The sequence below is a fragment of the Capra hircus genome, chromosome 2, assembly GCF_001704415.2.
Source record: "Capra hircus breed San Clemente chromosome 2, ASM170441v1, whole genome shotgun sequence".
Classification (NCBI taxonomy): domain Eukaryota; kingdom Metazoa; phylum Chordata; class Mammalia; order Artiodactyla; family Bovidae; genus Capra; species Capra hircus.
In genome coordinates, this window is record NC_030809.1 from 64473856 (window position 1) to 64498439 (window position 24584).

The 24584-nt window shown below is 37.6% G+C and overlaps 1 protein-coding gene across 3 annotated transcripts in view; it reads right to left on the reverse strand.

The window, feature by feature from the left end:
* PTPN4 (protein tyrosine phosphatase, non-receptor type 4) overlaps positions 1-24584 on the reverse strand; it is a 198154-nt gene that overhangs the window by 73159 nt on the left and 100411 nt on the right. For all 3 annotated transcript variants that reach the window (XM_018061760.1, XM_018061766.1, XM_018061755.1), the window contains exons 10-12: positions 20310-20398; positions 5948-6011; positions 1865-2037 (exon numbers count right to left, since the gene is read on the reverse strand). In XM_018061760.1, the coding sequence (XP_017917249.1) occupies positions 1865-2037; positions 5948-6011; positions 20310-20398 (326 nt within the window). The remainder of the gene's footprint in view (positions 1-1864; positions 2038-5947; positions 6012-20309; positions 20399-24584) is intronic.

Here is a 24584-nt window from a genome sequence, read left to right on the forward strand (position 1 = left end):
AACAAATTATGTTATACCTACACATGGAATACTACCCTACAATAAAAAGAAATGAACTATCAATCCAGGCAAAAAAATGGATCAATTTCAGAATAATTATGCTGAGAAAAAGAGCATATAACAAACAGAATATTTTACATGTGTGCTTCAATTCATATAAAATCCTACAAAATGCAAACTGATATTTAGGTATAGAAAACATACCAGTGGCTACAACAGAGACAAAGAGAGGTGGGAGAAAGGGCGTTTCAGAAGAGTATGAGGAAAATCCCAGGGTGGATATACTGACTGTCTTAATTGTGGTATGGGTTCAAGGATGTATATACATTATATATTTAAAACAAAAAATTTTGATCTTTAAAAATGGTAGCTTATTGTATATCAATTATATCTTAATAAAGTTGTTTTAAAAATGTAAAATTTGCCAGGACTAGATCCACATTCCCCCAGGGGCAGGAACAGCCTGAACGGCAAGTGTTGCTCTCACGCAAACCAGTATTTTCTTCTTAAATTATATAGTTCTTGAGCTCATTTTTCAAAAAGAACTATTTAATGTACTATTCAGTACTTTAACTTCCATGATGAGAAATCTGCCTCCTCCTTTTTTGTTTTGTTTGGCTGCACCACGTGGCATGTGGCATCTTAGTTCCTTGACAAGGAATCGAACCTGTGCCTTCTGCAGTGGAAGCACAGAGACTTAACCACTGGACCACCAGGGAAGTCCACTGAGCTTATTTTTTTTTTAAATTAATATCCAGGTAAAAATTTCATCCTGTTTCAGGGATGATTTTCTCCCAAAGTGGTTTCTTTAACTGTCTTTTGTATCTAGTCATGATTAGATTTTGTTTTCCATGGTACAGTCAGGATAAATTACTTTTCTTTTTTCACCTGAGTCTGGTTTAAATTATGGTTAAAGACTGGTTACTATTATTAATTTTTTATTGCCTAAATGAAGTGGTATGTGTATATTTACTGTGTATATCATATTTTCAAGAAGAGAGGGAATAAAAAATTCTGCAAAAGTATAGTTCTTGCATAACAAGCCTGGTGGTCTTTAGGTTAGGGATGCAGTTTATTGGGGGAACGCCGTTATGGTCTGCATTGCTCTCTCATGGGGATTTCATCTGTCCCTACTAAGATTTAGCACCAACAGATAACACTGTTTGATTTTTCCTTGACTGTCACAACTGTTGTCATACTCAATATCTAAATCTAATTACCTTTAAATTTACAAGTACCAATACCTTACTTTTCCCAATACAGCTTTTGGGATGGTGACAGGGAAGTCAATCATAACATCAAGCCACTTAAGAATGTTCTGTGCCTTTTTTGTGATTACAATTTCCTTAATTCTAGTTAAGTGCTGATAATGAGTTTTTGGGCTACTGTTACTACTTATTTGGAGGAGGATGTCTTTTTGATGGTATATCCTGTACTACACTACATGCTATGTTTTGTTTTTTTCTGATTACAAATAGGGCAATTATAAATGCTTCAGGTTTATAATATAAATCTTTTCTGGGCCACATGTGAATATTTTTCTCATGAAAAGGTTTTCTTGTAAATATTTAACAAAGATACAATGGAAATTATAACATGGGTAGGCTGTAAATAATATGGTTGATTTTCTTTAGAAAACTATGACCTGGAATTGTCAATGGAACAGGTTTCTTAAGTCTGTTTATATGTTGAGAACCTACAGAACTTTTTGCTGATATAAATAAAGGAGGCCACATTTCATGGAGATTTTGACTCAGTTGGCATGTATGAGTTAACAGATTCTCTAGTTCAATAAACTAGACCTTTATTTAAGAGGAGGAAAAATCAACAGTAAAGAATCAAAGCTTAAATAAGCAATACTTACCAGTACCGGAATTTTGAACCTAATGTAAAATAATGTGCAAAAAAATTCTTCTGAGGTGGAAGTGGTCTGTCCAAACGGAAGAATGTGTGATGTTCTACACACGCTTTCCATAAGTTTTTACATGCTCTGTAATTCACCATGTTAAATCCCAATAATGTTTCTCTAGATTCATGCTGTAATAAATAACAAAAGGCAGAGAATATCATGAAAATGTCAGAATCTAATGCTCCACTTATTTTTTTACAGATAAATATTCTAGTCCTACGAACACTAATCCTTCTTGTGTCTTTTCTGCTTATTCAATAAAGAAGCAGTAATATAAATAGGTGGCAAAATGTGGACCTTATTTGGCAATGTTACAACTAATAGGAACTTTTACTTTATAGTTAGAAATAAATTTAGGGCTTCCCTTGCGGCTCAGCTGGTAAAGAATCCTCCTGCAATGCGAGAGACTTAGGTTCGATCCCTGGGTTGGGAAGATCCCCTGCAGAAGGGAAAGGCTACCCACTCCAGTATTATGGCCTGGAGAATTCCATGGACTGTATAGTCCACGGGGTCACAAAGAGTTGGACACAACTGAGCAACTTTCACAAATAAATTTAAAACTTGATATATACCTATTTTCAAAACTTAATAGCTATAAGCATTTCAAAATGTAATCCTTGCCCACAAATTAAACTTTAAGATACATCACCATACCTTTCAACAATATTTTTAAATTTATAAATCTGTCTAGATTGTAAATAAGTAAATAAAAACATTCAGTACTTCAGAACACTATTTTGAAACTCATTTTAAAAATAAGTAGCAACAGAATAGAAGTATTCCTTTAACTTTTTAAAAACTTTGGCACCAATTACTATTTAAGTAAACAGTTTTACTGAAATAATAAACTGTCTATAGCAAGGCAGACATGTCATAAATGTAGAGCTCTGATTTTCACAGTGACTGTAACCTTTGACCCTCCCAACCTGATTCAGAAATGTGTCATTAGCAGCACCTGTGAGTATCCCTCATCCTCCCTTTCTACCAGATCACCTCTATAAAGGTGACTACCCTTCTGACTTTATGACCACAGATTGGTTACGCCTGTTCTTCAATTTTATATACATGGATGCATACATGTGTATCTTGACTTCTTTTGTTCATTATTATGTTTCTATAGTCCTCCATTTAATTGTGAAGCAGTAACTGACTCATTTTCACTCTACACAGTATTCTATTGTATGAAGAGACCACAGTTTATTTATCCACTTACTGTTGACAGACACTTACTGTTTCTAGCTTGGTAATGTAAAAATATTGCTCCTATGTATATTTCTGTATTTTGTCTGATGCATGTAGGTGTGAATTTTTGTTGTTGGATCATAGATGTCATGTGCTCAGTTCAGTTCAGTTCAGTTGCTCAGTCGTGTCCGACTCTTTGCGACCCCATGAATCGCAGCACGTCAGGCCTCCCTGTCCATCACCAATTCCCAGAGTTCACTCAGACTCACGTCCATCGAGTCAGTGATGCCATCCAGCCATCTCATCCTCGGTCCTCCCCTTCTCCTGCCTCCAATCCCTCCCAGCATCAGAGTCTTTTCCAACGAGTCAACTCTTCGCATGAGGTGGCCAAAGTTCTGGAGTTTCAGCTTTAGCATCATTCCTTCCAAAGAAATCCCAGGGCTGATCTCCTTCAGAATGGACTGGTTGGATCTCCTTGCAGTCCAAGGGAATCTCAAGAGTCTTCTCCAACACCACAGTTCAAAAGCATCAATTCTTCGGCGCTCAGCCTTCTTCACAGTCCAACTCTCACATCCATACATGACCACAGGAAAAACCATAGCCTTGACTAGACGGACCTTAGTCGGCAAAGTAATGTCTCTGCTTTTGAATATGCTATCTAGGTTGGTCATAACTTTTCTTCCAAGGAGTAAGCGTCTTTTAATTTCATGGCTGCAGTCACCATCTGCAGTGATTTTGGAGCCCTCAGAAATAAAGTCTGACACTCTTTCCACTGTTTCCCTATCTATTTCCCATGAAGTGATGGGACTGGATGCCATGATCTTCGTTTTCTGAATGCTGAGCTTTAAGCCAACTTTTTCACTCTCCACTTTGAAAGTCAAAGTCATGTGCTCACCTCTAGTAGATACCAACCATTTCCCAAGATGATTAGCTCAATATTCACTTCCCCTACAAGCAATGAAGGCTCCACATACTCCCAAATCACTGGGTTCACCAATCTTTTCATTACACTATTCTGATGGCTGTGAGGAATTATCACATTCTGGTTATAATTTGTATTTCTCTGCTGTTTAACAAGGTTCATATTACTGGACGAGGAGTATTTTCAGTTCTCTTCTGAATTCTGGAGTGTCTGTTCAAGTCACTAATGTATTTCTGGATTGGCTTGGATATACAACCAAGAACATGGTGTGTGTGTTTATTATACACATATTCTATGCTATTTGCCATAGTTCTTAATTTTAACACAGTCTAAATTATCGATCTTCTCCTTTAATGTTTGTTTTCCTTCTACGTCCTGTTAAGGCAATCTTTGCCTATCAAAAGGTCATGAAGATTTTTTTCTGTAAGTATAATATAGTAAAATGTCCATGTAAAAATATTAAATAATGATGCTAGAAAATGTTAAAATATTACTTATTGATCATCAGAGAATTCTTAATTATGCTTAAGAGTTGCTCTGTATGTACTAACACTACCTCAGAGAATCGCTGTGAAGACTAAATGATATGAAAATAGTTAATACACATTATCAGGCACGTAGTAAGATCTCCAGAAATGTTAGATACTATATTATTACAAATAACAACAGTACCACAGGAAGCAAAATGGAAAAATTGGCTTCAATATCACCTACCAGTATAATTATCAAAAGTAAAATGTCTGTTCTCCAGTTTCCAGACATGATTTAATATATTTTATTCCTCTAAACATTTATTGAAACATGTACAACAGTGTTCATTAACAGCATTAATCATAATAGCCACATTCAGAAATGGCAAAACTATCCGTTAACATAATTAAGAATGAATAACTAATTGACAGTATATTCATTCAGTAGAATTCCAAATAGCAATGGAGCAAAATAATGCTCTGTGTAACAACACAGAGGAATCTCCCAATGCTAAGGGAAAGAAGGCAGACAAAAACATTCTGTATGATTTCATATTTTAAAAGTTCAAAACAGGACAAACAAATTAATGATGCTACAAATGAGAATAGTATTTACCTTTTGGGAGAGTTAATAACTGCTACTGCATCAGCTCTATTAGCAATAATACCAGCTTCTGAGGTGGCAGTAATGTTCTACATAATAACATTGTATATTATATACCTATCAAGCACTACACTTAATTTCCGCCTGATTTATTTCAAAAACTCTCTTCAAAAAACTTCCATATTTTGTGAATATAAATGATGATGAATTATACTCAATAGATCAAGATCCTCTATAAAATGCATTTGATTCAAATACATTTTGCACACAAATAAACACCCTAAAATATGTGTTAATTTGTCAAGACTTCTAATAATGTCAGTCAAAGGATAAGGCTAATTTAATTCAATGAAATAGATAAAAACCATTTATAAGATGACACTCTTTACAATACTGTACTTTCTATGAAAACTCAACATGTTGTATTTATTGATAATATAAAAAAAGGACATCACCATTCTAACAAAGGCAGGAAATGTACTACACGTTCATGAACTACAAACAAAACTAAACACTCAGATTCCCTACAATGAAATGAACTTACAAATAAAAGGAAGTGCTACAGATTTAGTTAACAAAAAGAAAGATACAAAGAAAAAGGACATATAAATCCTCAGTTACTGACCTTATGAATAGAATACGGGGACTGACAATGACTATCACAACTGAAATTAGTTTTTATGTTCAAGAGACAGCAGAACAGCTATCTAGAATAACCTCAGATCAGAACCACAGAAACACTGGAGAAATACTTTGTCACAAACTATAAATTAACTTAGTTGGCAGTTATTAATAGTATTAATAAAACTTTTATTTACACTAAAAGTTCTGTAATGAATATTAATAAGAACAATACTCACCAATTCTTTTCTTAACTGAATAAAAAACTGTTTGCACTTAAAAGAAATTTTCACAATTTTCAACCTGGATAAAAAGAGAATGAATTGAAGTATTTAAAATATTGAACAAAGATGAAAGTATCAACCAAAGAGTAGTTAAAAATAATCTTTTAATTGCATGTTTAGTATATCCATTTAACTATATGTACATATACACCAAAGAATATATATACATATATACATTAAAAAATCGAAAGTTTTTGGTTTGTCATGAAAAAATAATTAGAATTTATACAGTGAGTTGAACTGTTTTACCAGAACATTTACTGAGAACTTATCCATTTTTCAATTTTGTATCCGAAATTTATAAAAAAACACATATTACAAGTTAAAAATTCAAGAATACCAAAAATATAGTTTATTTATTCTTTAAAACTACAAGTAGTTTCCTTGTTCTACATGCAAAGAGCTTAGAAATCACCACTACATCCTAGCAACAAGTAAAAAGCTCAAAAGGCTTAAATATCATCAATTCTTCTTGGATTCAAAAGAGAAGAGCACAGAGCAAACTCTACCTCCAAGATTTGAGAGATGAATTGGAAGCAGAAACTGCCAGAGGAAGCAGTGCCAGGGTAAGAAAACTGGAACTGTATTTCATGAATTGTTGAAACTATTGTTTGTCATGTTGGTTAACTATGAAAGTGAAAAACTCCAAGAGGACCCAGTCATAGGGAGGCCCTCAAAGAATTCTAAGATTAATCTCCAGAAGCTCAAACAAATTCCAACAGTAAATATCAGAGGAAAATACCCTCAGGTTTCCGACAGGGAAAGGGGAAAAGAAACCATGTTGAAATAGGCCAGAGCACTCTGCTCTTAACAAGGTCTGCATTTAGGGGAAACAAGTTAACAAGAGCCTTAAATGATCCAGGGAAAGAAAATACCCAATTTTAGTCCACTCTAGAAATCTTGCCCCATCCAAAGAGGGAGAAAAAAATTGAGAAACACTTGTGAAGCTCACAATCCAGAGGTAGAGGCTCAAAAAAACACAAAGCTAGTCATAGGACTGCACCCACCACCACTCCCTCATCACTACATTCAGTTCAGTTCAGTTGCTCAGTCGTGTCCAACTCTTTGCGACCCCATGAATCGCAGCACGCCAGGCCTCTCTGTCCATCACCAACTCCTAGAGCTTACCCAAACTCATGTCCATCGAGTCAGTGATGTCATCCAGCCATCTCATCTTCTGTCGTCCCCTTCTCCTCCTGCCCACAATCCCTCCCAGCATCAGGGTCTTTTCCAATGAGTCAATTCTTTGCATGAGGTGGCCAAAGTATTGGAGTTTCAGCTTCAGTATCAGTCCTTCCAATGAATACCCAGGACTGATCTTCTTTAGGATGGACTGGTTAGATCTCCTTGCAGTCCAAGGGACTCTCAAGAGTCTTCTCCAACACCACAGTTCAAAAGCATCAATTCTTCGGCGCTCAGCTTTCTTCACAGTCCAACTCTCACATCCATACATGACCACTGGAAAAACCACAGCCTTGAGTACATGGACCTTTGTTGGCAAAGTAATGTCTCTGCTTTTCAATATGCTATCTAGGTTGGCCATAACTTTCCTTCTAAGAAGTAAGCATCTTTTAATTTCATGGCTACATTACTAAGAGCCTATTTACAGCAGTTCCTTTTACCAGTTCCTTTCACCAAGGTTACCAATCAACCCTGAATATTCATTGGAAGGACTGATGCTGAAGCTCCAACACTGGCTATGCTATGTGAAGACCCAACTCATTGGAAAAGACCTTTGATGCTGGGAAAACAGGGCAGGAGGAGAAGGTGGTGACAGAGGATGAGATGGTTAGATGGCATCATCGACTCAAGGGACATGAATTAAAGCAAACTCCAGGACATAGTGAAAGATAGGGAACCTGGAATGCTGCAGTTCACGGGGTGGCAAAGAATCAGATACAACTTAGTGACTGAACAACAATCTTTTACCAGGATATCAGATCGGCCCATCAAGAAAAAATTACAAGGGATACCAAAAGGCAAAAAAACAACATAAAGACACAGTATGTATCAGGACCAGATGTGAAAGGAGTGCTGGAATTATCATTCTGAGAGTTTAAAACAACTTAATTAACATGCTAAGAGCTCCAGTGGATAAAGTAGAGAGCAAGAAAAGACAGGCAATGTAAGCACAGAAATGAAAAGCATGAAAAAGTGTACCAAAATACAAAATTAATATTCAGAAACTGGCTCCACTTCTATACATTAACAACAAACTAGCAGAAAGAAAAATTAAAACAATCCCATTTACTATCACAGTAAAGAGAATAAAATACCTGGGAATATACCTACCTAAGAAAATGAAAGACATGTACTTGGAAAACTGAAACACACTGCTGAGAAACATTGAAAATGATGTAAACATATGGAAAGATACACCGTATTCTTAGATCTGAAGAATTATTATTGTTAAAATGACCATATTATCCAAAGCAATCTACATATTCAAGGCAATCTCTATCAAAATACCAATGCATTTTTCACAGAACTAGAACAAATAATTTCAAATTTTGAATAGAAACACAAAAGACTCTAAACAGTCAAACAATCTTTAGAAAGAAAAACAGCAGAAGGAATCATGCTCCCTGACTTCAAACTATACTACAAAGCTACAGAAATCAAAACAGTATGGTACTGGCACAAAAACAGACACAGAAATCAATGGAAGAGGATAGAAAGTCCAGAAATAAACTCAAGCATGCACCTATGGTCACGAATCTATGACAAAGGAACAAAGAATATACAATGGAGACAGTCTCTTCAATAAGTGGTGCTGGGAAAACAGGACAGCTATATGTTAAAAAATGAGGTTAGAAAATTCTCTAACACCATATACAAAACTAAACTCAAAATGGATTAAAGACTTAAATATAAGACTGGATACCATAAAACTCCTAGAAGAAAACATAAGCAAATAGTCTCTGACATAAATCATAGCAACATTTTTTGGGAACTATATCCTAAAATAAATGAAATAAAAACAAACAAATGAGACCTAACTAAACTTAAAAGCTTAGGCATAGCAAAGGAAACCAACAACAAATAGACAATCTACTGAATAAGAGAAAATATTTGCAAATGATATGACCAACAGGGGTTAACATCCAACATATATAAACAGCTCATACAATTCAACATAAAAACAAATCAAAAATCAAACAACCCAAGTAAAAATTAGAACTGAATAGATGTGCTTCCAAAGCGGAAATGCAGATGGCCAACATGAATATGAAAATATGCTCGATATTGCTAATCATCAGAGAAATACAAATCAAAACCACAAAGGGATACCAGTTCACACCTGTCAGAATGGCTAGCATCAGAAAGACAATAAATGTTCGGTGAGAATGTGGAGAAAAGAGAGCTCTCATGCATTGTTGATGGGAATGTCAATTAGTACAGCCACTTGTGGAAAACACTATAACTACACCAACTAGTTAAGGGATATACAAATTAAAAGATGCAAAATATAACATTAAAAACATAATATGAAAGGGGAGGAGTATAAAAGATACTTCTCACAGAACTAGAACAAATAATCATCTAATTTGTATGGTACTACAAAAGACCCAAATATCCAAAGCAAACTTCAGAAACAATAAAGCCGGAGGTATCAGGCTCCCTGAGATCAGACTATATATTACAAAGCTACAGTAACCAAAACAGTCTGGCACTGGCACAGAAATAGATATAAATATCAGTGAAACAGAATAGAGGGCCCAGAAATAAACCCATGCTCACATGGCCAATTAATTTATGACAACAAGGAAAGAATGTACAACGGAAAAAAGATAGTCTCTTCAATAAATGGTATTGGGAAAACTGGATGCTATGTGCAGAAAAATGAAACTGGACAACTTTGTCACACCATACACAAAAACAAATGCAAAAGGGATTAAAGACAAAAATGTTAATACCTAATAACATAAAACTCCAAGAAGAAAACACAGATAGTAGCCTCTTTTGACATCAGTCTTACTAATATTTTTTGGATATGTCTCCTCAGGTAAGGGAAGCAAAAGCAAAAATAAACAATGGGATTGCATCAAATTAAAAGATTTTGCACTGTGAAGGAAACCAACAAAAAGAAAAGATAGCCCAGCAAATGAGAGAAGATATTTGCAAATGATACACCCAATAAGGGGTTGATATCTAAGTATACAAAAAACATACAACTCAATACAAAAAAATTTTGATTAAAAAAATAGGCAGAAGACTGGAAGAGGCATTTTTACAAAGATATACACATGGCCCACAGCGACATTAAAAGATGCTCAACATCACTAACTATCAGAGAAATGCAAACTACAATGAGATACCATCTCAGACCTGTCAGAATGGCTATTATTAAAATGACAAGGAATAACAAATGTTGATAAGGATGTGAAGAAAAGAGAATCTCTGTGCACGGCTGGTGGGAATGTAAATATGTGCCATTATCATGGAAAACAGTATGGAGGGCCCCCAAAAAATTAAAAGCAGAACTACTGTATGATCCAGCAGTTTTGCTTCTGGGTATTTATCCAAGTAAATAAAAACACTGAATCAAAAAGATTTATGTACCCTTCTGTTCATTGCAAGAAGCAACATTTAGAACCTTATATAAAACAACTGACTGATTCAAAATTGGGAAAGGAGTACAACAAGGTTGTTTATTGTCACTCCATTTATTTCACTTATACACAGAGCACATCATGTGAAATGCTCGGCTGGATGAGTTACAAGGTGGAATAAAGATTGCTAGGAGAAATATCAACAACCTCAGATATGCAAATGATACCACTTTAATGGCATAAAGAGAAGAGGAACTAAAGAACTCCTTGATGAGGGTGAAAGAGAAGAGTGAAAAAGCTGGTTTAAGACTCAACATTCAAAAAAACTAAGTTCATGGCATCTGGTCCCACCACTTCATGGCAAGTAGAAGGGGCAAAGGTAGAAGCAGTGACAGACTTTCTCTTTCTGGGCTCCAAAATCACTGTGGATGACTGTAGCCATGAAATTAAAAGACAATTGCTTCTTAGAAGAAAAGCTATCACAAACCTAGATAGTGTATTAAAAAGCAAAGATATCACTTTGATGACAAAGGTGTGTATAATCAAGACTATGGTCTTTCCAGTAATCATGTACGGATGTGAGAGCAGGACCATAAAGAAAGCAGAGCACTGAAGAACCAATGCTTTCAAACTGTGGAGCTGAATATGACTCTTAAAGAGTCCACTGGACAGCAAGGAGATCAAGCCAGTCAATCTTAAAGAAAATCAACCCTGAATACTCATTTGAAGGACTGATGCTGAAGCTGAAGCTCCAATATTTTGGCTACCTGATGTGAACAGCCAACTCATCAGAAGACTGCCACTAGGAAAGATTGAGGGCAGGAGAAGGGGGAGACAGAGGATGAGATGGTTAGATGGCATCACCGATTCAATGAACATGAACTTGGGCAAACTCCAGGAGATGGTGAGGGACAGGGATGCCTGGAGTGCTACAGTTCATGGGGTTGCAAAGAGTCAGACACAATTTGGCAACTGAACAACAATGTTCACTGCAGCACTATAAAGAAATAATCTAAGTGTCCACTGATAATGAATGGATAAAGAAGATGTGATGTGTGTGTGTAGATGTGTATGAATATTCAGTTCAGCTCAGTTCAGTTGGTCAGTTGTGTCTGACTCTTTGAGACCCCCATGAACCTCAGTACACTAGGCCTCCCTGTCCATCACCAACTCACAAAGTCTATCCAAACTCACGTCCATCAAGTCGGTGACACCATTCAACCATCTCATCCTGTCATCCCCTTCTTCCAACCTCATCTTTCTCAGCATCAGGGTCTTTTCAAATGAGTCGGTTCTTCGCATTAGGTGGCCAAAGTAGTGGAGTTTCAGCTTCAGCATCAGTCCTTCCAATGAATACCCAGGACTGATCTTCTTTAGGATGGACTGGTTAGATCTCCTTGCAGTCCAAGGGACTCTCAAGAGTCTTCTCTAATACCACAGTTTAAAAGCATCATTACTCAGTCATAGAAAAGAAATTTTGTCATTGTGGCAACATGGATGGACCAGGAGGGTATTATGAAAATGAAATAACTAGAAAGAGAAAAACAAATACCTTATGATTTTATTTACATGTATAATCTAAAAAATGAAAAAGTGACTCATAGATATAAACAGCAAATGAATGGTTGCCAAGGGGAAGCGTCGGTGCAGATATAGACAAATATGTGAAAGGGATTAAGAGCACAAACTTTCAGGTATAACATAAGTCATAGGAGTGTAATACACACAGAGGGAATACAGTCAAAAACACGTAATAGTTTTATACAGTGACGGATGAACACTGAACTTGTTGTAGTGACTGTTTCATAATGTATACAAAATACTAAACAACTATGCTGTATACCTGAAACTAATGTTATGCTAACTATAACTCAGTAAAAAAAAACTGTTGAAGCTTGTTTTATAGCTAACATATTGCTTCTTCTAATAAATGAGCTATGTATCCTTGAAAGGAATATGTATTTTGCTATTGCCAGGCACAGTACTGAAACAAGAGGGAAGTGGGCAGGGCACAACCTTTGAAAGAATGACACAGCCACAGGACATGACAAAAACTGGTTAGAACCAACTAGATCCTAGATGGTGGAAGATCTGATCTCCAGTGGATCTTGAGCCTCATTATTTGCTTACTGTAATGCATTAGCTACATGACACACCTGAGCTTCCCACTGAACCTGACATTCAGTGCTAAAGAAACCACATGCAATGTAGGAGACATGGGTTTGGTCCCTGGGTCAGGAAGTTCCCTGGAAAAGGAAATGGCAACACACTCCAGTATTCTTGCCTGGAAAATCCCATCTTCCCAGCTTATTATTATTTGGCAGTTTACTTGCATGAACTCTGCACCCCAATCTTCAGTTTATGTTTCTGCTATTGCTCTTCAGGAAGGCACAGCCCTGGGTGTGTCCAAAGTAATACTGAAATGACAGTAGTATCAGTCACCCCATCCTTTCAAAAACCACACCCAGCTGTGAACTTCTCTAACTGCCAACACATTGCTCTATTATTTTCAACAGTGCCCTATGTCATGAACTCCTTTAGAAACTAATTCAATTCAAATTGTGGCTATTCTGAAGGAACAGTTTCTGTGGTAAGCATTTGAGGCTTTCTCTTCTACTGTCCTTGATTTTCTCTCCCCTTTTACCTTTGGGTTTCCCAAGACAGTCCTTCTTAATTGGTCTGAGCTTTATAGTTAAATTTTGAACCTTTGTTATTATACAAGAGCCCTGGTGATGTGGCAGTTAAGTCTGGGGTTGGGCAGATACCAGTCTCTACTCCTGTGATCTGGTCTCAGTGGGTTAGTGGGCTGGGCCTCCTGGCTGCACCCGTCAGTGCTCTGCAACTCATCCCCCCCGAGCTGAAACAAAAAGTAGAGAGGGCTTCCCTTCCTCCACCTCGGTTAGGCCCTGGTAACATCCATTTTGATTAAGTATAAATAAACTTCCTTAGGACAGATCTTTGCTAATAAGAAAAGAAGGCTCTGAGCATATTTCAAGCTACTTTCCTGCTCAACCCCTATACCCTGCCCTTCGATCACAAGCGGATTTTCTGTCAATCTTGGCCCTGAGATCTCTGGTAGAAAAGGGCCCTTCCTAAGTAAGCAGGGCCTGAGGGAGTGTTTATCTGACAAGCTAGTCTCTGCTCTGTCTCCAGCAACTTGTCAACCACCCTTTATGTACTCCTGCCAGGTACTGCTGTAGCGGTGGTTTCTAGACCTGGTAAGCTGTCATTTCTTGTATTCATCTGTTTCTCTAGTTTTCAGAAATGCAGTATGCCCTGTGTTTTCAATTCTCTGACAGATCTAAAAAGAGCTGTTGATTTTAAGTTTCTGCAGTGTTTTTTTTTCTTCTGAGAATACGAGTATCAAGTTGCAAAATCTTTACCTGCTAGACTGGGAACCACAACTGTCCCCTTCCCTTTTCGTTTTACTAACGATGTTTTTTTGATGAGCAATAATTTTAATGAAGTCTAATTTACAGAATCCAAGTAATTCCCAATCCAATACTCAACATTTTAAAAGCATGAACTTGAACTGGATAATTTAGGGCTAACCATATATAGAAAGAAATGAGGAAGTATATTTATCACATGGAATGTAACTTTTCTACACATAACTCTACTTTTGAAAGAAGAGGTCGTCTTTCAGAATCTGAAAGATCCAAGTTTAAGGTTCCACTTCATATTTATCAAACTTTTTAACCTTGGCCCAGTTAGCTTCTCTGGCATTTCTTATTCCTTATCCACAAAACAATGCTAAGGATATCCAAGTTGCAGGGTTATCAGGTACAGATAAAATGCATTAAAATCCATGAGTGATTTTCTTCCTTGCTTTAACCTCCTTCGAAAGGACTTAGGCCAGCCCACTGTGGCTCCCAGGACTGTTGTGGTCAGTGACCCTGACCCTGTGGCAGGCCACTGTCGACCTACACCTCCACTGGAGACTCCTGGACACTGATTGGCACGTCTGGCTCAGTCTCTTGTGGGGGTCACAGAAAAACATCTCTCTCTGTTTCATGGACCACGCTCAAGCCTTTGACTGTGTGGATCATAACAAACTGGGGAAAACTCTTCAAGAGATGGGAATATCTGACTATCTTACCTGTCTCCTGAGAAACCTATATGTGGGTCAAGAAGCAGTTAGAACCCTGTATGGAACAACTGACTGGTTCAGAATTGAGAAAGGAGTACGACAAGGCTGTTTGTTGTTACCCTGTTTATTTAACTTATACACTGAGCACATCATGAGAAATGCCAGAATGGATGAGTTACAAGATGGTATCAAGATTAGCGGGAGAAAAACATCAACAACCTCAGATATGCAGATGATACCCCCATCGAATGGCAGAAAGCAAAGAGAAACTAGAGAACCTCTTGATGAGGGTGAAGGAGGAGAATGAAAAAGCTGACTTAAAACTAAATATTAAAGAAAGATCATAGCATCCAGTCCCATCACTTCATGGAAAATATAAAGGGAAAAGGTGGAAGCAGTGACAGATTTCCTCTTCTGGGGCTCTAAAATCACTGCAGATATTTACTGCAGCCATGAAATCAGCAGATGATTGCATCTTGGCAGGAAAGCTATGACAAACCTAGACAGTGTGTTGAAAAACAAAGACATCGTTTTGCCAACAAAGGTCTGTACAGTCAAGGCTATGCTCTTTCCAGTGGTCATATACGGTTGTGAGTGCCAGACCGAAAAGAAGGCAGTGACAAAGAATTGATGCCTTGGAACTGTGGTGCTAGAGAAGACTCTTGTGAGTCCCTTGGACCGTAAGATCAAATCAGTCAATCTTAAAGTAAATCAACCCTGAATACTCAATTCAAAGGACTGATGCTGAAGCTCCAATATTTTGGTCACCTGATGTGAAGAGCTGACTCACTGGAAAAGACCCTGATGCTGGGAAAGATTAAGGGCAGAAGGAGAAGGGGGCATCAGAGGATGAGATAGCTGGATAGCATCACTGATGCAATGGACATGAATTTGAGCAAATTCCGGGAGATGGTGAAGGACAGGGAGACCTGGTGTGCTGAGGTCCATGGAGTCACAGAGTCGGACATGACTGAGCAACTGCACAACAGCAGATGGAACGTACAAGATCCTTCAAACTCTGAATCCAATTTCTCTTCTAAGCAATATCATCTTAAAATCTTACTCCCTTGCTTTGTCCTCAGTGAAGATAACTAAAAAAAAAAAAAAAATCAGGGGCTACTTGGTGGCTCAGTGGTAAAGAATCCACTTGCCAATGCAGGATATGTGGGTTTGATCCCTGATCCAGGAAGACCCCACAAGCCACAGAGCAACTGGGCCCAAGCACCAAAACTATTGAGCCTGTGCTCTAAAGCCTGTGAGCTGCAACTACTGAGCCCACATGTCACAACTACTGAAGCCAATGTGCCTTAGAGCCTGGGCTCCTCAGCAAGAGAAGCCACCACAATGAGAAGCCACTGAAACTAAAGAGTAGCCCCAGCTCTCTGCAACTAGAGAAAAGTCCACACAGCAACCAAGACCCAGCACAGCCAAATATAAATGAATAAAAATCAAACCACGTATCTAATCATTTGAACTTGCCACATCCTTTCTTACTACGAAAGAAAGAAAGAAAGTGAAGTCGCTCAGTCGTGTCCGACTCTATGTGACCCCATGGACTGTAGCCCACCAGGCTCTTCCCTCCACGGGATTCTCCAAGCAAGAGTACTGGAGGGGGCTGCCATTTCCTTCTCCAGGTTCTTACTACGAGGCCTCTGCAAACGTTGGGTACCTTTACCCCAAATTCTGACTGAACCTTCCACACACACATTCCTCTTCCATACTCCCTCTTTATTGAGGAAATTTCTATTCATCCTTTAAAAACCACCTCAAATATGGCAAAGGCCAACACAATATTGTAAAGCAATTACCCTCCAATTAAACCAAAACAAAACAAAAAAATCACCTTAAATATCATGAAGACATTAAAATTTTCCCTGGTAAAATTATATCATTGGTACTTCCAAAGTAATTTGTCAAAAACTCTTCCAGAATCTCTATTTTAAAATAATAAATATATATACATATGCACACATTAAAGAATTTTGAAAATACAGAAAAATTTAATTATCATTTTAACCCATATCATCTGAAAAGAATTTCTGATTTTGACATTTATATAATATGTAAAGTTTATAAAAAATATGTTTAATTCTCTTCAGTAAATCAGAAAAACATTAAAATTGAAGATACACATTTACCATTATGAAAATAAACAATCATAACTGTTTTTTCTGGAACACTTAATTCACCAATCTTATGTTTTGTAATTAATTTTATGTGCTCACTTTTAGGTAAGTACCATGTCTCAAGCTGTTTTGTACTTTCCTCTAACCATAACACAAGTTGAATTACACAGAAGAATTTAAAGATATGACATGAAATATTAAATGACCTCTGGCTTTCTTTTATGAACTTCAGAGAGGTATAATTTATATATAAAATGAAATATCCCAATTTTAAATGAACAATTCAATGAGTTTTGACAAATGTATTGAGTTGTATAACATCCATCCACCAAAATCACCATATAGCAATTTGCATCACCTGAAGATGTCCCCTTAGCATCCCTTTGCAGTCAATTTCCTCCCATTTTTAATCCCTGGCAACCAAGTGGTCTGTTGTTTCTATAATACGTGTTTTCTAGAATTGCATATAAATAGAAACAGAGTACGTCATCTTTTGTGTCAGGTTTCTTACACTTGACATCATGTTTTGAAGGTAGGGTCACCCATATTGTTTAGTGTGTCAAATAGTTCACTTCTTTCACTGCTAAACAGTATTCCACTGCACAGATGTAATTTGCTTGTGCAGTCACCAACTGATGGACATTTAAATTCTGTTTTGTGCTATTATGAATAATATAGCTATAAACACAATGTGCACATCTTTATATAAACTTACATTTTCATTTCTCTTGGGCAAATATCTAGGAACAGAATTGCCAGATTAGACGGTTAATCTAATTTAATCTTTAAGAAATGCCAGTTTTTCCAAGTTGGTCTATTACTCTGCATTGCCACCAGCAATATATGAGATTTCTAGGTGCTCTGCTTCCTTGCTATCACTTGGTGCTATCACTTTTAAAAATTTTTAGATATTTATTTATTTGGCTGCACCAGGTCTCAGTTGCAGCATGTGAACTCTTATTTGGGCATGTGGGATCTAGTTTGCTGAGCAGGTATCAACCTCAAGTCCACTGCACTGGGAACATGGAGTTCTAGCCACTGGACCACCAGGGAAGTCCCACTGTTCTTTTTAATTGGAGCTATTCCAGTGGGTGCATGGAAATAGTTCACTGTGGTTTTAATTTGCATTTCACTGATGACTGAGCATTTTTTTGTATTTATCTGCCATTTGTATAACTCCTTTGGTTGGAAGTATCTATTCTCAAATTTTGCCTATTCTTTTAAATTAAGTTAAAAAGTTAAGGACCTAACAGTCTTTTACATTTTTTGGATAAGTCATTTATCAAATATATACTTTACAAAAGACTGAGTTTTACCTTTTCATTTTGTTTTGAGTGTCCTCTGGAGAACAAAAATATTTAATTTTGAAGAGGTTCACTGCATCAACTTTTTATTTTATATTTAATTTTTTCCTAGATAGTGACCTACCAGGGAAATTTATGTTTCTTTTCTCAACATAATTGTGGTGATTTTCTAAAATAAAAGCTTCTGTCAGTTATCATATTTCTATTAAGTGTTATATAAGTGACTAATTACAAAAATCTATCAATAATTATCACAGATATTGAAAAGCCTGGCCATCTCATTTCAGAGATATATAAATAAACAGATTGATCCAATATAATTCTTTTGTACTTATTTCTTCCTTAGAAAGGGCTTGGCCCTAGGGCTTCCCTGGTGGCACAGACAGTAAAAACTCTGCCTGAAATGTAGGAGACCCAGGCTGGATCCCTGGGTGGAGAAGATCTGCTGGAGAAGGAAATGGCAACCCACTTCAATATCCTTGCCCAGAGAATCCATGGACAGAAGAGCCTGGTGGGCTACAGTCCACTGGCTTGCAAACAGCTGGACATAACTAAGCGACTAACTTTCCTCCTCTCTTCCCTTAGTGAAAAATCACTGTGTTTATTTTTTTAAAAACCTAAGATATTTATATGATATATGCACAAAAATCAATGTGGTTTTAACAATTTTCAGGCTATCCCTTAAAGGGTAGTGGTAGATGCTACTTCTCTTTCTATCTCACTCTGGGATACTAAAGTGATGGTTGGTGAGTCAATGGACAGTAAGGACAAGGACAACATGCTAAGGGCAGTAGAGCAAAGAGACAAAAGAAACATGAGCTTCAAACCACATGGAGTCACCATACTTTCCCAGCACCAATCTAAACCATGCCAGTGTTCCAACTAATAAGCTAGCACCCATCAAATTCATTTAAATGAGGTACTGTATTCAATACTTTGTACAATGCTCCAATACTTTGGCCACCTAATGTGAAGAGCCAACTCACTGGAAAAGACCCTGACGCTGCAAAAGACTGAAGGCAAAAGGAGAAGGGGGCAGCAGAGGATGAGATGGTTGGACAGCATCACCAACTCAATGGACATGAATTTGAGCAAACACGGGGAGATAGCGAAGGACAGGGAAGCCTGGCATGATGCAGTTCATGGGATCACAAAGAGTCAGACACGACTTAGCAACTAAACAACAACAACTGTATCCAAAGCAACTGGCAAGGTGCAAGAAACAGAGTATACATGATGATATTAGCTATTATACTACAGTACAAATTTAGAGATTGTCTCAATAACCTCAGATATGCAGATGACACCACCCTTATGGCAGAAAGTGAAAGAGGAGAGTGAAAAAGTTGGTTTAAAGCTCAACATTCAGAAAACGAAGATCATGGCATCCGGTCCCATCACTTCATGGGAAATAGATGAGGAAACAGTGGAAACAGTGTCAGACTTTATTTTTCTGGGCTCCAAAATCACTGCAGATGGTGACTGCAGCCATGAAATTAAAAGACGCTTACTCCTTGGAAGCAAAGCTATGACCAACCTAGATAGCATATTCAAAAGCAGAGACATTACTTTGCCGACTAAGGTCCGTCTAGTCAAGGCTATGGTTTTTACAGTGGTCATGTATGGATGTGAGAGTTGGACTGTGAAGTAAGCTGAGCCCCGAAGAATTGATGCTTTTGAACTGTGGTGTTGGAGAAGACTCTTGAGAGTCCCTTAGACTGCAAGGAGATCCAACCAGTCCATTCTGAAGGAGATCAGCCCTGGGATTTCTTTGGAAGGAATGATGCTAAAGCTGAAGCTCCAGTACTTTGGCCACCTCATGAGAAGAGTTGACTCACTGGAAAAGACTCTGATGCTGGGAGGGACTGGGGGCAGGAGGACAAGGGGACGACAGAGGATGAGATGGCTGGATGGCATCACTGACTCGATGGACGTGAGTCTGAGTGAACTCCGGGAGCTGGTGATAGACAGGGAGGCCTGGCGTGCTGTGATTCATGAGGTCGTGAAGAGTCAGACACGACTGAGCGACTGAACTGAACTGAACTGAACTGAAGAGGAAAAACTTGCAAAGTAGTATTTTCTTTAAGCTAAGAAATTTTTGAAAAAAATAATTCAACTATTTTTGCAGTAGATTCCAAATAAGTGGGATAAAGTTGTATGATAACATTAAATAGTTCAACAAAAATATGAACTACATTTAGTAATACAATAGTAAAAGTGAAAAGTACTGACAGAAGTTCTTACCATGGAAAGGTATTCATTCGTACTCTGTTCTTATAAATCAGAATTCCTCCTGACATCACTCCAATCATAATTTCATTGTTACTTTGATCCTTCAAAAAACAAACAAAAAAAAATGGGAAATCTAAGATAATGAGTTTTAACTGATAAAGATAAAATTTTTAAATATGATTAGTTCTTTTACATAATGTGACATTATATAAAAGGCAGCAGTTAACTGCACAATATATATAAACCCATATGGTAACTATTACATCATAAAAATAAGATACTTCAAATCAAATTTAAATGTTGCATTATTAAAATTCATTAATATAAAGCAAAAATAAACTTTTCCATAGTTTATAACTGGAACTGACTCTCTGGGATAGAAAATCCAAGACTACATCTCGTAGAACGTTAAGTTAGTATCCATCTTTCCATTTCTAAAACTATTACAATCCAATCACTATATAAATATGGTGTTAGGACTGCAAAAGTGAAAACAACCTGGAGTTCAGAGTATGGAGAAAGGCAATTGATAATAAAACAGTATTTCCAATATTAGGAGAAATTCTTTAACTAACATAATACAATAAAAACATCACAGGAAAACAGAGTGGGGAACACTGTTGGAGAGAGCAGAAGAAAATTTGAATTGTGTTTTGATGAGTGAGTTTTCATGTTGATTCAACTTGAACAACTGACTTGCAACTATTAACAAAGTAAGTAGAATTAAAAGTTTCCTCACTTGCTAGAAAGTCTTGAAATAGTTTTGCTTAACTTGAGACCCACTCTACTATTCTTGCCTGGGAAATTCCATGGACAGAGGAAACTGGCAGGCTATAGTCTATGGGGGTCACAAAGATTCACACAACTGAGCACACATGCAAGAGTGCTTAATCTGAGACATACTATAGGCAAACTAATATGGCAATAATGCTTTTATCTCTAGCATTCATGTGATCAGAAGATAGAACTGACTGATGAAAATATAACTAAGAGTTTGTAACTGTCTCCCTAGGAAAAAATCTCTAAAACATAGTTTCAATAATTTCTAATTACTACAGTAAAAACTTGTTTCCCATCAGGTCACTTCCATCTGTTTTGTATATCCCTAATTATATGTTCTATTAATACTGTTCTCATCTCTTCTTAATGTTTCTCTGATGGATCATATCAAACCTAACCAAAGTCTACATCAAGTCCAACTTCTCTGTGAAAATTTCATTAGACCTATAGAATGTACTGAATTATACCATGAATATGTGATTCGCAAAGTCCAGACTGTGGGAAAATAAAGGTGAAATGGCCCAGTTCTTTAACAAAAAAATTCTATACAGTAAAGGAAGAAGGCATTAAAAGACATTTAAAGTTATTCAGTTAAAAACATAAAGCAAAATAAATTATAGTATCTAGAAAGGCACACTGGATGATAAAACCACAAAAAAATGCATAAGGTAGGCAGGAGCTGGGACAGGGTGTAAAGAAGGTTTCTGGAATGGCTGGCAGAAGTCTAAGGATGACCTGGGTAGTATTTACAAAATTGTCACTAAATCAGATTGATTATATTGTTTGCAGCCAAAGATGGAGATGCTCTATACAGTCAGCAAAAACAAGATCAGGAGCTGATTGTGGCTCAGATCATGAACTCCTTATTGCCAAATTCAGACTTAAATTGAAGAAAGTAGGGAAAACCACTAAACCACTGAAGTGAAGTAAAATGAAGTCGCTCAGTCGTGTCCAATTCTTTGCAACCCCATGGGCTGTAGCCTACCAGGCTCCTCTGTCCATGGGATTTTCCAGGCAATAGTCCTGGAGTGGATTGCCATTTCCTTCTCCAGGAGATCTTCCCAACCCAGGGATTGAACCCGGGTCTCCCACATTGTAGACAGATGCTTTACCGTCTGAGCCACCAGGGAAGTCCCTAAACCACTGAGGTACAACCTAAATCAAATCCCTTATGACTATAGCTCCTGCATTGCTTTCCTGGTGGCTCAGACAGTAAAGCGTCTGCCTGCAATGCAGGAGACCCGGTTCGATCCCTGGGTTGGGACGATCCTCAGTAGAGAGAAATGGCAACTCAGTCCAGTACTCTTGCCTGGAAAATTCCATGGATTGAGGAGTCTGGCGGGCTACAGTCCATGGGGTCGCAAAGAGTCGGACACAACTGAGCGACGTGACCTTCACTTTCACTTATGATTACACAGTAGAAGTGAAAATAAATTTAAGGGACTAGATCTCATAGACAGAGTACCTGAGGAACTATGGACGGAGATTAATGACACTTAAGGAGACAGGGATCAAAACCATCCCCAAGAAAAAGAAACACAAAAAAGCAAAATGGCTGTCTGAAGAGGCCTTACAAATAGCTGTGAAAAGAAAAGAAGTGAAAAGCAAAGGAGAAAAGGAAAGATATGCCCATATGAATGCAGAGTGCCAAAGAATAGCAAGGAGAGATAAGAAAACCTTCCTCAGTGATAAATGCAAAGAAATAGATGAAAACAATAGAATGGGAAAGATTAGAGATCTCTTCAAGAAAATTAGACATACCAAGGGACCATTTCATGCAAAGATGGGCAAGAATAAGGACAGAAATGGTAGAGACCTGACAGAAACAGATATTAAGAGGAGGTGGCAACAATATACAGAACTACACAAAAAAGATCTTCATGACCGAGATGATCACAATGGTGTGATCTCTCACCTAGAGCCAGACATCCTGGAATGTGAAGTCAAGTGGGCCTTAGGAAGCATCACTACAAACAAAGCTAGTGGAGGTGATGGAATTCCATTTGAGCTATTTCAAATCCTAAAAGATGATGCTGTGAAAGTGCTGCACTCAATATGCCAGCAAATTTGGAAAACTCAGCAGTGGCCACAGGACTGGAAAAGGTCAGTTTTCATTCCAATCCCAAAGAAAGGCAATGCCAAACAATGCTCAAACTATTGTACAACTGCACTCATCTCACATGCTAGCAAACTAACGCTCAAAATTCTCCAAGCCAGGCATCAACAGTATGTGATATACAAGCTAGATTTAGAAAAGGCAGAGGAACCAGAGATCAAATTGCCAACATCTACTGGATCACTGAAAAAGCAAGAGAGTTCCAGAAAAACATCTATTTCTGCTTTATTGACTACAATAAAGCCTTTACTGTGTGGATCACAGCAAACTGCAGAAAATTCTTCAAGAGATGAGAATACCAGACCACCTGACCTGCCTCCTGAGAAATCTGTATGCAGATCAAGAAGCAACAGTTAGAACTGGACATGGGACAACAGACTGGTTCCAAATAGGAAAGGGAATATGTCACAAAAAAAAAAAAAGAAAAGAAAGGGAATATGTCAAGGCTGTATGTTGTCACTCTGCTTATTTAACTTATATGCAGAGTACATCAAGAGAAATGCTAGGCTGGAAGAAGCACAAGCTGGAATCAAGTCTGCCAGGAGAAATATCAATAACCTCAGATATGCAGATGACACCACCCTTGTTGACAGAGAGCAAAGAAGAACTAAGAGCCTCTAGATGAAAGTGAGAGAGAAGAGCGATAAAGTTGGCTTAAAGCTCAACATTCAGAAAACTAAGATCATGGCATCCAGTCCCATCACTTCATGGCAAATAAATGGGGATAGAGTGTAAACAGTGAGTTATTTTATATTCTTGGGCTCCAAAATCACTGCAGATGGTGACTGTAGCCATGAAAATTAAAAGAAGCTTGTTCCTCGGAAAAAAAGTTAAGACCAACCTAGACAAAGGTCCGTCAAGTCAAAGCTATGGTTTTTCCAGTAGTCATGTATGGATGTGAGAGTTGGACTATAAAGAAAGCTGAGTGCTGAAGAACTGATGCTTTTGAACTGTAGTGTTGGGGAAGACTCTTGAAAGTCCCTTGGACAGCACAGAGATCCAATCAGTCCATCCTAAAGGAAATCAATCCTGAATATTCATTGGAAGGATTGATGCTGAAGCTGAAACTCCAATCCTTTAGCCACCTGATGCAAAGAACTGACTCATTTAAAAATACCCTGATGCTGACAAAGATTGAAGGCAGGAGAAGAGGATGACAGAGGTTGGGATGGGTTGGATGGCATCATCAACTCGATGGACATGAGTTTGAGTACACTCCAGGAGTTGGAAAGACAGGGAGGCCTGGCATTCTGCTGTTTATGGGGTCGCAAAGAGTCAGACACGACAGAGCAACTGAACTGAACTGACCTGATAGGTCAACTGGAATTCCATCATCTCCACTAGCTTTGTTCATAGTGATGCTTCCTTAGGCCCATTTGACTTTGCATTAT